This window comes from Euprymna scolopes, chromosome 15 (genome assembly GCF_053919585.1).
Source record: "Euprymna scolopes isolate OS-2025 chromosome 15, ASM5391958v1, whole genome shotgun sequence".
Classification (NCBI taxonomy): Eukaryota; Metazoa; Mollusca; class Cephalopoda; order Sepiida; family Sepiolidae; genus Euprymna; species Euprymna scolopes.
In genome coordinates this window covers 35587436-35604935 of record NC_136496.1, presented here as the reverse complement: position 1 = coordinate 35604935, position 17500 = coordinate 35587436, and the positions used below count along the sequence as shown (strand labels likewise).

The following is a 17500-nucleotide window of genomic DNA, read 5'->3' as shown; positions in this document are numbered from 1 at the left end:
CCTTCCTTCCTTCCTTCCTTCCTTCCTTCATTCATTCATTCATTCTATTCTATCCTTCCTTCTTTCTTTCTCTCTTGTCTATTTGTTTTTTCATTTTGTTCTCCTCATTTTATTTTTTTTTTAAATTAACTTTTTAAAAAAAAAATTTCTTTCCGAATAGAATATAAATGATCAATAAAATTGCTATAATAAACCAAAACACTTGTTTTCCGTTAAGGGTGTGAGTTCCATTATAGAAAGAAGAAGAGAAAAGAAGAGAAAACAACATACTGAGGACGGAGTTTAGCTCCGAAATATGTTTAAATTATAAATTTCAAGCAAGTAAAATATTTGTTTATTTTCTTTAATATTACGTTGTGATTTGGCTTTCAAGCGCACCTGATGCGTATTTTATTTTATTCAAATTAAATCAACGTTTCTATAATGGAACACACACCCTTGACGCACAATTCTAACATTTCAAAATACAACCGCCGAAAACAACGCGCGGATCTTTACAAATGGACTTTTCTTTTCTCAACTTTACAGCATGGCAAGAAAGAAGAAGAGATAAAGAAAAAAAAGAGAGACCCCCCAAGATACTGAACATGGAGATTAGCTCCGAAATATATTTAAATTATAAATTTCAAACAAATAAAATATCTGTTTATTTTCCTTAATATTACGTTGTGATTTGGCTTTCAAGCGAACTTGATGCGTATTTTATACTTGTTTTCCTTTTTCAATATTATTCACAGTATTTCTTTCTTTATTTTTTTCGATCTTTCTTTCTTTCTTTCTTTCTTTCTTTCTTTCTTGTCTATTTGTTTCTTAAGTTTCTTTTCCTCTCCTTTTCTTTCTTTTTTTTTTTCAATTTGAAAAGTTTTAAGAAGTTTCTTTCCGAATAGAAGATAAATAATCAATAATATTATTTGCTATAATAACAAAGCAAAAAAAAAAAAACACGTTGTGCAAATAAATCTATCGTCTTCAGCGGCCGTGCTAATATCTCTTTGCAGCGAGCATAATATTTACACTACAACACTTGCTCTAACATAAAATACACTACGCGCCTTTACAGCTGAGACTTATCCGAAAGCTTTGACATCTTCGACGGCAACATTAGGTATGGCAGATTTATGACGGAAGTACAAATGAATAAATAATAGTTTTGCCAATGAAACATAGTAAGGGGAGGTAATAATGTGCCTACACAAAATGGCAGACATCTGCATGCAAATACGCATGAGCAGACGTCCACGTCTTATAATAAATTTCACAAACGTTTATATCAAAGATTTATTAGTTAAGATAAACTTTATTAACTTTAGGGGAATCTAAAAATATGCCGCTCTATTTCAAAACCACGTATTATTACATAAAAATTTATGTAGTACAAGGGGCGTTCCAAAAGTAATGTCTCCTACTATTCCACCCGAATGGATCAATGGGGTTTACAAGTTGCATTGCTATGATAATTGAGCTGATAATGTCGGAAAAAAAAAGTAAGAAAATTCATAGAAGATCCAACATCGTGTGTTCCGGTAGCCATAACATTTTTTTCTTTCTAAGCCAAGAATTCCTGATCCTGGATATGACCTTAAACTATATCCGATGGTGAGACCCCAGCTTGTGGGCCTTGGGGAGTGTGGGGGCCACCCTTTAATTGCCATTGCTCCCAGGGCCACTCTAACCCGGAGTAGTAGTATTTGTTAGGGTCCCAACTATGGGTTAAATAGAAACCAACTTAAAAAACAAATACACTCTATTAAAAAAATGTTCTTCAAAATCACTGGATTCGGCATTAAATAACCTGAAAAGGGTGGATATGCCGTAAAACCAAAGCAAACAAACAAACAAACAAAATCAAGAATTTCTACTATTTTTTAGGAGGATATTCACGAAAAGAGTCGGTAAGACATGATAATAACCGATTGTTTCGGCATAACGAAACGGATCTGTGAAAAACGTACTGAAATTTTAACATGCTGTAAGAGCTGTTTTGCATGAAAAATAAATATTTGAATCTTGAAACGTATGTAGCTATACTATTATTATTTTATCTATGTTCGGTATATACAAAGAATAAAATGTAATTGAAAATAAAAAATTACTAAAAAAAGACAAAAGAAAGGTATATATATATATATATATATATATATATATATATATATATATATATATATATACTTCTATGGAAAAATATTTTGTTTCCGTAAAATATATACCAATCCTTATTTAAATAGCCCAATGTAATTACAGAGCTATACAATGAATAAATGACAAAAGACTATATTCCAAAGTTCGTGATGTTGACCATGTTATAATTTATTCCTTTAATTCAGTTGACATTTACAATTCTTGACAGTATCTGTTTCGTAGCGCAAAATCAAACACTTAATTATTATATGAATTTGTGAATCTATTTTGCATTTAGTGCAGTTATTTTGATGGTTAAAGGCAAAATGGGCTCACTAATTGATATAATAATTACGTGATTGATTTTGCGTTACAAAAGAGATATTGTCGAGAATTGTAAATGCCAACAGAATAAAAGGAATAAATTATAAGATGGTTAACATCATCAACTTTGGAATATAGTCTTTTGTCATTTATTCACCATATATATATATATGTATATATGAATATGTATATATATATATATATATATATATATATATATATATATATATATATATATATATATACTAGCGGGGGTACTCGGCGTTGCCCGGGTGTTTAGAGGTGTGTGTGCTCGGACGGGGGGGGGGGGTAAATCAAAACAAAAGAATAAACGAAGAAATCACCTTGTTTAAATATTATATAAAAAGGTTAAAACTTAAAAAAATCGAAAAAAAAAAAAACTAACCTAAGGCAAAGGAACGCTGTTAAAATTTCTTGAAATCAGAAAACAAAAACAAACAAAGATTACGCGAATGTGATGGAGAACCCCCCCCCCCCAGAAAAACGAACGTTAAAACTTCTTAAAAAAATCTGAAAAAAAACAAAAAAAAAACATAGGACGTACAAAATAGCTTAAATAACCCTGTTCCAATATCAAATCTTTAAAAATCGAACAAGAAGACATCTCATACCACGATTCGAACTCACAACCTTTAGATAATGACGCCGACCTCGAATGAACTGAGCTAAGAAGACGTTGACGAAATTAGGTTGTTTTTTAAATATATTTTCAACTTTATATTCCGACGTCATATGCGCATGCGTAGAGCAATCTTGTCATAAGAGGACGGTTTTTGGCTACCGCTGCCTGTACAAAAAATGGCTAGTTTAAGGTTAAGGAATTAATGTTTTGGACAAATCTTTCGATATTTGTCGTCCAAGATGTCGAGCTTACAAATGATACCGAACTCGTGAAAATCCGTTGCCTCGGTCGAAAGTTTTTGCGAAACATAAAAACACACAAACACACTTTGGCTTATATATATATATATATCTATATATATATATATATATATATATATATGCATAAATATATATATAAATATATATATATGAATATATATATATATGAATATATATATATGAATATATATAAATATACACTTGTGCCCGATATTATTCATACCCCTCGGATCTTTGAGATTTCTATGAGAATATTGCTCAAACCAGAAGGTAGACAATATTAAAGGGATTTCAAACAATAAATCAAGCATAAGCATTTAATTTAAACTCAACAAATAAATAAATTATGCAAGTTTGAAACATTATACAAAGAAAAACAATAATGGCACTAGTTCAAAATTATTCATACCTCTCTTACTAATAGTCAATAGCATGCCCTTTATTCTTAATAACTGCCTGTAACCGTTTTGGATATTTATCAACAAGGGTTTTACAAGCATCAACACTGATTTTTGACCATTCTTCAATGCAGTAGTTCTCCAAATCCCTCAAATTTCTAGGTTTCCGCTTTTTAACCTCAGTTTTCAATATGTGCCAGAGGTTTTCGATAGGGTTCAGGTCAGGACTCTGGCTAGGCCATTCCAAAACATTAATTTGATTATCCTCAAACTATTTCTTGACTATTTTGGCAGTATGTTTTGGATCATTATCCTGTTGAAGGCCCCAGTTTGGTCCTAAATGGAGCTTCTCCGCATCCTGTCTAATGTTTTTCTGGAGTATCTCCAAATATTGCTCCTTCTTCATGGTTCCATCTATCTTGACAAAACTACCTGGACCACTAGCCGAAAAGGAGCCCGAAAACATTAGGCTACCACCACCATGTTTCACCGTGGGTATGGTGTTCTTTGGGTTGTAAGCTTCTCCTTTCTTCCTCCAAACGTAAGAAGCATCCATATGGCCAAACAATTCAATTTTTGTTTCGTCAGTCCACAAAATACTTGAGTAAACGGACTCTGGAGAATTCACATGGGTCCTAGCAAACTTTAGACGTGCTGCAAGGTGTTTTCCGGTGTGCAATGGAGTCCTTCTTGGTCTTCTTCCTTTCAGACCATTTTCATGCAGAGTGCTTTGCAATGTTTGTCTTGATATTTTTATGCCAGAAGACTCCAGATTTTCTAAAATGTCCTTAGTATTGGTGGTTGGATTTGCATTAACACTTCTTACAATATTCCTGGTGGCTCTAGCAGACAGTTTCCTTTTCCTTCCTCTACCAATGAAGTTGTTTGTTGTGTGGTGGCTCTGGAATTTTTTGATGATGCTCTGTACTGTTGCTGTAGGGACCTCAAATTTCTTGGAAATTGACTTGTAACCTAAACCATCCTTATGTGAATTCACAATTTTAGTCCTAAGATCATTACTAAGCTCTTTTTTCTTCCCCATTCTAATAATTTTTATTCTTTTATTGGTTTTCAGTTGATATCATTTTAATTTCTGAAAAATGCAAAAAACGAAATGAAATTAATCAAAGGTTGTATAAAAGCATTCAAAATAAGAATCAAACAGGAAACAAACAGTCAGAAACTCGATTAATACTGAAAAAATAAGGGGGTATGATTATTTTTGAACATTGCAGATTTTATAAATAGCTGTATATTTCTTTTATTACAAGTATCCCGAGATTTTAAAATGAGGAAAATGATCAGAAGAGGTTTATTAAGAATATGTATCAATATGGACGTAAACAATAAATTCTTACAAAGTTACACCTAATAAACTCAATTTTCAAAGGGGGGTATGAATAATACCGGGCACAAGTGTATATATATTCATATATATATATATATGAATATATATGAATATATATATATATATGAATATATATGAATATATATGAATATATATATATATATGAATATATATGAATATATATATATATATATGAATATATATATATATATATATATATGAATATATATATATATATATATGAATATATATATGAATATATATATATGAATATATATATATATATGAATATATATATATGAATATATATATGAATATATATATATATATGAATATGTATATATGAATATATATAGATATATGAATATATATAGATATATGAATATATATATATATGAATATATATATATATGAATATATATATATATAAATATGTATATTTATATATATATATGAATATATATATATATATGAATATATATATATATGAATATATATATATATATATATATATATATGAATATATATATGAATATATATGAATATATATATATATATATAGATGAATATGCATATGGATATATATATATATATATATATGAATATATATATATATGAATATATATATGAATATATATATATATGAATATATATATATGAATATATATATATATGAATATATATATATATATATATATGAATATATATATATATGAATATATATATATATATATGAATATATATATATATGAATATATATATATATATGAATATATATACATATATTAATATATATATATATATATGAATACATATATATACGAATATACATATATATATATATATATGTATGTATATATTTAAAGGAGATTAGAACAATAGTCTAAAGAGCTGAGTGTATTTTAATGTAACAGTGAAATTACTAGTTTAATTAAAATACAGGAAATAGAAAGTGCTCGTTGTAATTTAGATATATAATAAGCTCGATAGTTAAATGTCCTAGAGCTAATTCAATATTAAGTAATGTGATTTATAATTTAAAATTTAAAAATCAAATTTTAATTAAATTAAAAATCCGTTTCATAAGAAGGAACAACAACAAAATCAATTATCTGTACGATCGTTTCGGAAAACAATGCTTTTTATTGTGGTATACATCAAGTTATGTAGAATAATTATATTTAGTTTTTCGGTAAGCAAGGTCTCCTCATCAGTAAATTTAGGAGGGTTTTTATTGAATTTAAAAGACACCATAAATAAACCTAGCATTAAAAATAAGATATATAAAAATTCAATAAGATAAAAAGCTATAACAAACATCTAAATGACTACTTTAACCACAGTTCTTGATTCCAAAAAAAGAAAAATTAAAAGATTCATCTGCCTTACTTTTAATGCTAGGTTTATTTATGTTGTCTTTTAAATTCAATAAAAACCCTCCTAAATTTGCTGATGAGGAGACCTTGCTTACCAAAAAACTATATATAATTATTCTACATAACTTGATGTATACCACAATAAAAAGCATTGTTTTCCGAAACGACCGTACAGATAATTGATTTTGTTGTTGTTCCTTCTTATGAAACGGATTTTTAATTCAATTAAAATTTGATTTTTAAATTTTAAATTATAAATCACATTACTTAATATGTATGTATGTATATATATATATATATATATATATATATATATATATATATATATATATATATGAATACATATATATGTGAATATATGTGAATATATATGAATATGTATATATATATGAATATATATGAATATGTATATATATATGAATATGTATATATATATGAATATATATATATATATATATTTATATATATATATATATATACTAGCAAAAGTACCCGTTGTTGACTGGGTTAAAAAAACAACTACAGAAAATGGACTCTGATTTATGAAAGTATGATAGGTTATGAAAAGGAAGGGTTGTAAAGAGATAGCTTCGAATTTGGGGGTATCAAAACCAAAGCAAAATATGATGAAAGTAAAAATAAAATAGATAAACCCCATAATTTATTATACCATACCTGTTCACACTGAAACACTTATCACAATATTCTGTGGATCTATATTAAAAAACCTTGTTAAAGTTTGTGACATATTTCCATTCTATGGAGGTCAGGCGCGAACGAACAACCCATAATTTTATTATACCATATTTCTTCAAACTGAAACATAATTATCAAAGTATGCTTACGCAGATATATATCAAAGAATACTTATGCAGATAGAAGCTAAAGTTTGTGCCTATTTCCAGGTTCGAACGCAGACCCCACAATGTTATTATACCTCACTATTTAAGTTAAAACATACTTATCATTATGCCAGATAAAAAATACCCATTCCTGTATCTCGATACATCTTCTATTATTATATGTGATCAGTTTTCTATGATAGTCAACCATATAGGAGCCTATTCGTGACCAGACACACACACAGACGTTCAGCTTTATATTAAAGATATACTAGCATGGTTGCCCGGCGTTGCCCGGGTGTTTGAAGGTGTATTATGAGCAAAAAACAAAATAAAAAAAACAAAACAAAGACAACAAAAAAAGGTCAATTTTTTAACTGTGACCCCTATTATGATCCCTTAAAATTTATTGTTTTGGACTCAAATTGAATTATTAAGTTAGATCCAAGGAACCTTATATTTAAGATTTCAAGTGTTTAGACCCAAAATTCTCGGAGGAGTTTGGTAGAGTTCTCAAAGGTTAAATCGTTGGACTTTAATCTCTTCACAGCCCAATTTCTTGCCGACACCCGATCACAAAGATTTTCCCAAATCTCAGTACCCTGTATATCAAATTTCGAGTCTGTAGACTTAAAATTGACAGAGTTATTGCGTAGGGAAATGTACACAGACAGACACACAGACAGACACACAGACACACAGACACTTTCACTTTTATAGATATATAGACTAGCAGTTACGCCCTACTTTGCTCGAGCCCTATGTACTGTTCAAAGAGTTATGTGCATATGTAAAGTAATGCCTTTCTGTACAATAGTCTTCCTTAACTACCATAGAGAAAAGACAGACAAACATTTTCACTTTTATAGATATACTAATATTTAAGCCCGGCGTTGCCAGGGTGTTGGATGTGTCTGTTGAGCAAAAAAAAAAAAAAAAAAAGTGGCAGTAGGAAGGCAGGCTCGAACTCGTACCGCGAAGGAGGAAAAGAACTGGAAAAAACCCTGACGTCTATGCTATTACGACTACTGCCAAACCGGAAGTGGCATTTTTAAAAATTATGGCTAAACAATCGGAAGGAGAGGATAACTTAAAAATATAATATATATATACACGGTAGTTACCACTTATCAAGGCCAAGAAGCCACATGAGGATAAGGGTTATTGCCTTTACAGTAATCAATGGGACAATATCGTAGTAATCATTAGTATTGCAGATTTGATAAAGTGTCTTACATAAGGGGGCGGTTTATCAGGAATTTGTTTATGTTGGACTTGAAGACATCTAAGTTGTAGTCAGGTGGAAAACAGGCAAACGGAAGAGAGTTCTACAGGCGTGCACTTCTAAGAAAGAAGCTTTGTTCATGGAATCTACGTTGTGATTTAGGTACAGATAAAGAGTGGGAAAATTACTGACAATGGTTTCAGATAGACGGGTGTTTTTCGTGAAGGATTGGCGAGGAGAGACCAGAGATTAGAGCTCAGACGAGCACTTGCCATGGAAATAACGATAAAAAAAGACAGGCTCGCAACATCTCTTCCGTGGGATAGAAGTTGCAAGGAAGAGAAAAGGGCATCCCCCACTAAGCTCCGAAGTCTAGTTTGTACTCTGTCAAGGCAGGAAGGCTGTTTTTAGCAGCTCCTACACACACACACACACACACACACATATATATATATATATATATATATATATATATATATATATATATAGGATACAAGTTAGAAACACTCAAGTAGTTACTCATTTTCAAAATGTTGTTATTTTATTGGTTACAACAGGCGTACAATTGTTTCGGACCCAATGTTTGTATATAAGCATATAATAGTTCATTGATTATGTTGTACAACTTGGCAAGCTTACCAGCACATTGAAAAACCAATTTGTCAAAAGTTTCACATCGCATGAATAGAACTCTCTTATTAACATTACAAGGATTCATTTTTTAATATAAACATCTTATTTAAAAAGTGTATAAAAAAAGAATCATGTGCCACCAACGAGAATCAAAACCAAAACGTTCAGCTCGCGATTTATTTTGCTTCTGCCGTCAATGACTTGGCTATGAAAACATGTTTACTGCAAGGCTAAAAATTAAAACATGAACCAATAGCTACTACGTTATACGTTTGTAATGCCGGCGTTCGACCTTCAGCTGGCAAATTTCATTTGTTTTTAACACTTTTGCACTTATTTTTCCGGGCTAAAACCCAAATATGAAGTTTTGCATGGATTCAAATACCTTATATATGAAGTTTCATGTCTGTAGACCAAAAACTCTAGGAGGAGTTTGGTAGGCAAAATTTGTTAAACAAAAATATATACGTATACATAAATATATGTAGAAACAATTTTTGTGTTTACTATAAACTTTTTCCGCAAATATTATGCCAGTATAACTCATGAAGAATGTCTGCATGAATATAATTACACGTATTAGTTAGCTAAAAGTGATTATCCTATTAGAAAACCGAATCAACTAATAGGGAATTAATTAAAATGAATGTTTAAAAGAATATGCAAATTAGCTAGATCTTTTGCTAGTGAGTGCAAACGACTTACCCATCGTCATCATACCGTAATCGTGAATCAATTGGTGCCTTGTTATCTAGATTTCTGTAAAATTCATAAGTAAACATTGTTCTCTCATCAAATAGTGTACGAGATGCTTTTTTCCATAAAACAGAACAAACCCTACAACCTTCCTTTCTTTATATACCGATTCATGTGTTTTTTAAACTGCAGTGTAAGTCGTTAACTTTTTTTTTGTTAATTTCATTTTAAATTGACAGATTGAGACGTTATTTTTTATATGGATATTAGTATGAACACTGGAGAAGCATACTTTTTCATCATTTTCGACGAGGAGTGTACACACATCTTAATATAAACATCTTCTTTATTTAAACGCATAATATTAAATGTATGCATTGGCATAACACTGGCGAAGCATAATTTTTCATCATTTCGACGAGGAGTGTACACACATATTAATATAAACATCTTATTTATTTAAACGCGGAAATATTAAATGTATGCATTTGTTTCTGATTGCAGCTGTGTTCTTGATTCTTGGCTGTGTGATTTACCCGAATGGATGGGATCATCACGTGGTTCGCCGTATTTGCGGACAGAACGCAGACAAGTATAGACTCGACCGTTGCGGCATCCGTTGGGCATACATTCTGGCTATCGTCCTCATCTTCGATGCTATTATCCTCGCAGTGTTGGCCTTTGTGCTCGCTTCCAAACAAGCCAAGTTGCTTCCTGATATCTACAAACACAAAAGTAAGTGGATATATATATATATATATATATATATATATATATATATATATATATATATATATATATATATATATATATGTATATATATATATATATATATATATATATATATAATTATTAATATAATAATGTTTAAATACCTGCAGACACTAGTGTTTCATCGTTTCGAGAATCATCAGTGTAAGGTTTCACGATTAAATATTTTCAATATTTACTCCGACATCGCTTGATTCATAAGTAGAGCTAGGTAGCATATTTGAATATATATATATATATATATATATATATATATATATATATATATATATATATATATATATATATATATATATATGCCAATTAAGCTACATAGAGATCAAACGCGGGAAACGAGTATGATACGCGGATTCTGTGTAGCTTAAGTGCTATATATGTTTTCATAACTTAATATATATATATATATATATATATATATATATATATATATATATATATATATAAATTTTTACTTACGTATGAGTTATCTCTAAACGCTCGTTCCTTGCTAAATTTTGACCCCTTAACATTTATTGTTTTGGGATCACTTCAAGTTAAAAGTTTGATTCAAGTCCAAGGAACTTACATCTTAAATTTCAAGTATTTAGACCCAAAATTGGAGGAGGAGTTTGGTAGAGTTTTCAAAGGTCAAATCGTTGAACTTTGATCCATTGACAGCCAAATTTCTGGCCGAAAACCGATTAAAAAATTTTCCCCAAATCTCAAGTCTGTAGACTGAAAATTGACAGAGTAGTTTGGTAGGGAAATGTGCACAAACAGAGAGAGAGAGAGAGAGAGAGAGAGAGAGAGAGAGAGAGACTTTCACTTATATATAGAGATAGATAGTTATGTATGTACATATATATATATATATACAAATATGTATGTACATATATATATATAGATATGTATATATATATATATATATATATATATATATATATATATATATACTAGCAGAAGTACCCGTAGTTGACTGGGTTCAAAAACAGCCTACAGAAAATGGATTGTGATTGATGAAAGTATGATAGGTTATGAAAAGGAGGGGGTTGTGAAGAGATAGGTTTTGATACTAAAAAAATTTACCCTAAGCAAAATATTATGGAAGTAAAGATAATTTTCGCGAAAATATATTTTTTTATATCAACTTTGTTTCCATTCGTAGCCAAGAGTGACCAACAAAATGATGTTTCCTTACAAAGAGAAAATGTTATATATATAATAATATAAATATATAAGAAATAAATGTTACCATATTACATAAAAGTTACTTTTATGGTACAAAAGTTCATTGGTTTGTATTTTTAAGTAATTTGTAAAAAAAAAGTTTTTTTTTTTTTAAATTCACGAACTGGTTAAAAAAAAAATCAAAATGTCAGCGACTTTGAAATGGAGAGCCCCGTTTTCAATTTGAAGGAGGGGCACCTGAGCATTCCGTGTTAACAATTTAAGAGAGTTCCGTCAACTTAAAGAAAATTTATAAATATATTTGAATGTTTTCCGTTATTTTGTGCTTGAGGAATATTCGATTATGGCATGTGTAGTTTATATAAAAATTAATTTAAGTAGTTATCGCCTCAAATTTCGTTTTAATTTCGGTTCGTTGAAATTATTTCAAGTAAAAAGCATTAAAAACTATTTCAAAACAAAAAAATAACATGAACTGAACTTTTATTGACTATGGTAACATTTATTTCTTGTATATTTATTTTTTCGGGTAGTCGTTTGTTGGCTTTTCTGCTAAACACTCTTACTAAATAATATCGACGAAATATCGAAAAACAAAGAAACAAAACAGTTTTGAAAAATAATGAAGCTTTACTTACTTTAGTAAAATAATCCGAAACAGCAAAATGGCATATGAAAAAAATAAACACGTAATTACTTTAGTTTTTTTAAAGCAAAGAATCGATATAAATATGAATAAGAAAAAAACAGCGCCCTTTTCAAGCAGAACTACTTCGTTTCAGTTTTACAGTATTGAACGGTGTAGTATTGCGCCGTCGGATTCAGGGTTGTACTATTATAATGTAAAGAACACGCAGAAAGGGTTGAAATATAAATAAAAATAAAAAGGTTATGTAAATGTTTTTAAAAGGACTCGTAATCACGTGAGCAGGGGTTTTCCTTCTTTTGACACGATAACAAGTAACATTCTTATTTCTTATTATTTATCTATTTTCGAAAGAGTGCCACGTACAAGTGGCGAAAGGAAAAAAAACAGAGTTATTCAAAATTTGTGTCAAGAATTGTCTAAAGTCCCGACTTTTTTTTTTTGGGGGGGGGCTTTCACTTTAATAAGAATGTGAATTTATGAGGTGAATTTATTGGACACAATATGATTCGACTAAAAAAAAAAAGCTAACGTGAATTAAGATTAAAGTTAAGGTGTTATTGTGGACACTCACCCCTTTTAAAAAACCTTGTTAAACTTTGTGACATATTTACATTCTATGGAGGTCAGGCGTGAACTAACAGCCAATAATTTTATTATGCCATATTTCTTCAAACTGAAACATAATTATCAAAGTATACTTTCGCAAATAGGTATGAAAAGTCTTTGTTAAAGTTTGTGCCATATTTCCATCGAGTACAGGCGCGAACGCAGACCCCATAATTTTATCATACCATCCCTATTTAAGTTTAAACATACTAATCAAAGTATTCTTATGTACATCTATATCAAAACCCCTTGTAAACGTTTTTTTTTTCATTTTTTATTTCCATACTTTGGGGGCCAGGCGCGAACGCAGACCCCACAATTTTTATGAACCACCGTTCTGCCAGATCAAACATACCCATTCCTGATCCTCGATACACCTTCTATCATTATATGTAATCAGTTTTTTAAAATAGTCAACCATATAGGAGCCTATTCGTGACCACATACACACACACACACACACACACACACACACACACACACACACACACACACACACGCACGCGCGCGCCCAATATATATATATACATATATATATGTATATATATATATATATATATATATATATATATATATATATATATATATATATATATAAAACAAAAATATCAGGCTGTCGGTTCGGAGACTCTTGCCTCTGTCTCCGCCATTGACCCAATAAGTAATATGAAACAGAAAAAATTGAGAACTGGTTTGACTGACGAGGCGGACGACTTGTGTTTATTCAACAATATGCCGAAGCGTTATCGATGTGATTACTTAAACGGAGTCACTGGCGTTGTGACACGGCAATTCCTATGACGTCGTTGTCTAAAAGTTTCCAATACTTCCAGCATTTAAAAAGTTGGTATTAGTTATGAACAAACACCTTAACCCTAAACCTTACCCCGAATGACTTTATTACAAATCACTGTTTACTTCTTCCTTCCTGCAAAAATTGAGAGTTTTTTCTGATAATATCAGAAACGTATATTTAATAGCTACTGATACATATTAGGGACCCTACACCAATGGCGATTAGGTAAGCTAGTGTGAATTTTGATAAGGGCCACAATGAGTACAAACAAAATCATTCCTAGTGGTGAATGATAAATGGGTGACGTAAAGTTGAGGCAAGGGCTCAACATGTCAAATGCTGAATAAAATTGACGCCTGATGTCACGTTTTCTAGAGAAAACAAAGATTTTCAAATTTGTCTCTCCGTAGAAGTCATGCAAATGTGACACGGCCAATGATGTAGAAAACTCTTAATTTAAGGCGAATATTCCGTCGACGTCTCTCTCCGTGCGCATCACTCATTATTATAGTTAATTTTGAAAGTTTAATTTTAATTAAATTTATTTAATTTAAAATTTGATAGTAGTTAATTTTGAAATTCTAATTTTGATTAGTTAATTTAATTTAGTTTAGTTAATTTATTTAATTTAAAATTTAATTTTAGTTAATTTTGAAAGTTTAATTTTAATTAGTAAATGGAACATTAATTTCTCTCTCCCGAGTAAATTCTTTTCTATTAAAATATTGAAGACAACTTAGTGAATAAAATAGTCACAAAAAGATCAGAGAGATTAACAGAATAACCAACGGATTACTGCGTGCGAGAGATAGAAATAGATAGATAGATAGATAGATTATATAGGTAGATAGATAGATAGATAGATAGATAGAGAGAGAGAGAGAGAGAGAGAGAGAGAGAGAGAGAGAGAGAGAGAGAGAGAGAGAGAGAGAAATCATACACAGTCGCAAAAAGATAAGAGAGATTAACAGAATAACCAACGGATTACTGCGTGCGAGAGATAGAAATAGATAGATAGATAGATAGATTATATAGATAGATAGATAGAGAGAGAGAGAGAAAGTGTGTGTGAGAGAGAGAGAGAGAGAGAGAGAGAGAGAGAGAAATCATACACTAATTGTATAACATTATAAGGCCACTCTACCCTGAATAAAGCTAGATCAGCATCGGCAACTTCTTACATTTACTTCCGCTTGAAGGTGTCACCAAAAGGATATAGAATTCTCTTGCTGGAAATTCATGTGTTTACGTCACTTCCGTTTCCTAGATAAAACTGATTTTGGAACTTTCGTCTGCCAATCATTCTATCCATTAAAGCTCGCCATTTTCTGTTATGTAACACAATTTTGTGAAGAAAAGGGCCCGCCACAGAGATCGAAATATTTAAATGTGAATATTTTAAAGTATTTCTTGTGTAAATTATTTCCATATAGTTTTTTTCCCTGACTATCATGCCCAACACTTAACACCCAACAACTTACTTGTGTCAGAGACTTATCTTCTTTTGAACAAAACTCTCTAGTACACGTATACATAAAACTAACCAACCATTTTCTACATGAGTAATGTTATTTTATCCTCGTTCTTTATTTTTCAGACGCCAACGACAGTGTTTCGAAGATAGCGTCGGATCATGATCACGAACGTTACTCAGAATACTCACACCGTTCTGAGAAATCGAAGCGCTCTTTGGCCAGCACGAGGCCGAACCCGTATCATATGTAGAAGTTTTGCTTGGCTATTACCTGTTTATTTTTCGATGGGAAAGGAACAGAAATGAGGAATCGAAGATGATGCTAACTTTACCGAAATCGCCAAACTCTACAGAGAAATGGAGAAAATCGATGCGTATTGAAAAGAAATTTAATTCCTACGCTGCGTTTTTTTGTTGTTGTTGACACTCGTGTTAGCCTAGGTAGTACCATTAAATACACAATTAACTTAGTCATCGATACCGAGAATGAATAAACACAATTAACAAGTAAAAAAAAATGACTAATGCAGTATTGTGATTTTCTTTGTTTATTCTTAGCCCCGGGAATAAAATTAACTGTTTATTGAATGGTACTACAAACGCAAATATTAGCGTCAACAAACATAGCAGTGTAATATATAACATTGTTGGCAATAAATTACAATGTTAACACACATAACACCCATATATATATATATATATACATAACCCCCCCACACAGATATATATATATATATATATATATATATATATATATATATATATATATATATAAATAAAATAAATGATGATAAAATGTACTCCCCCTAATACCTTACTGTGACTTCATGGCATCATCGTTCATTAGACATGTATCCGACTGACATCAATATTAATCAACTAAGACCAGTCGAGTACACTTTTGATGAGGGGTGATGCTGTGCAACTGCAGTAAACTGTCACGCTAAGTATTATCATTTATTATTCTTATAGATCTATCCGAGAGGATATCGAGTTCTTTGCTGTCCAAGATCTACTGCCTTAATGCGTTTTTTTCCTGATTCAGTCGTTATATATATATATATATATATATATATATATATATATATATATATATATATATATATATATATATATATAATGATTTATTATATTATATTATATTATATTATATTATACTCTCACAACTCAACGAATTTACATAGGTTTCAACACAGTAAAATGCATATCCAGATCATATACTAAAACGAAAAAACAACAACAACAACAACAACAACAACAACAACAGCAGCAGCAACAACAACACAACAGCAGCAGCAACAACAGCAGCAACAACAATACCCCAAAAGAAGAAGAACAACAATAATACCCCAAACGAACAACAACAACAACAACAACAACAACAACAACAACAACAACAACAACAATAAAAAATCCTAAAAACCAAACAAAAGAAAAATAGTCCTTTCTCATCTGAAACCTTTATCTAAGACATACACTCGAACAAAAAAAAAAAAAAAAAAAGAAAGAAAGAAATCAAGAAAAAAATTTTTCCAGATAAAAATGGTGGAATTCCATACACGGAGACAAAGAAGAATCGATGCATAAAAATAATAAATGACTCAATAAATAAAATAAAAAATAATAAATGACTCAAATTTTATGACCGTTGTTGTTTGCATTATTTAATCTTATTTTTGGATTACTAATCGAAGAAATTATATATTTTTGATCCTTTGGACATTCTTCACAATCGTAATTAGTTATCGTTATTGGATAACTATTTTTATCATAATACCGTCTTTTTTTTCTTGTGTGAAATTCGATAAAGCATTTGTTCTGGATTGTTTGAAAATTACATCAAGGATTCTGATAAAATGGATTCTTTCTGTACAGATTTGCCGGAAATATATGTAAAATTCGTTGAGTAGTTTTGTGTATAATTTTTGAAGACGATATAATAAAAATATTAAAACACACATATTTATAAGCTCTATATAATGAATAAGTATCGAACTTGTTATTTGTACACACACATATATATGCACATGTATATGTATATATGAGTGTGTGTATATATATACACACACATATATGTGTGTGTATGTGTATTGTGTCTGCCTATAACAGAAACTACGTCACTGCCTGTTTCATAATACTTTTTAACGACTTATTTTATATGTTTAACGCTTTTT

At 30.2% G+C, this 17500-nt stretch overlaps 1 protein-coding gene across 1 annotated transcript in view; it reads left to right on the top strand.

The window, feature by feature from the left end:
- Positions 1-15844, top strand: part of LOC145293775 (LHFPL tetraspan subfamily member 3 protein-like) — a 63981-nt gene extending 48137 nt beyond the window's left edge. The window contains exons 3-4 of the mRNA XM_080140291.1: positions 10368-10598; positions 15450-15844. Of these exons, the coding sequence (XP_079996417.1) occupies positions 10368-10598; positions 15450-15577 (359 nt within the window). The 3' untranslated portion in view covers positions 15578-15844. The remainder of the gene's footprint in view (positions 1-10367; positions 10599-15449) is intronic.
- Positions 15845-17500: the final 1656 nt, after the last annotated feature.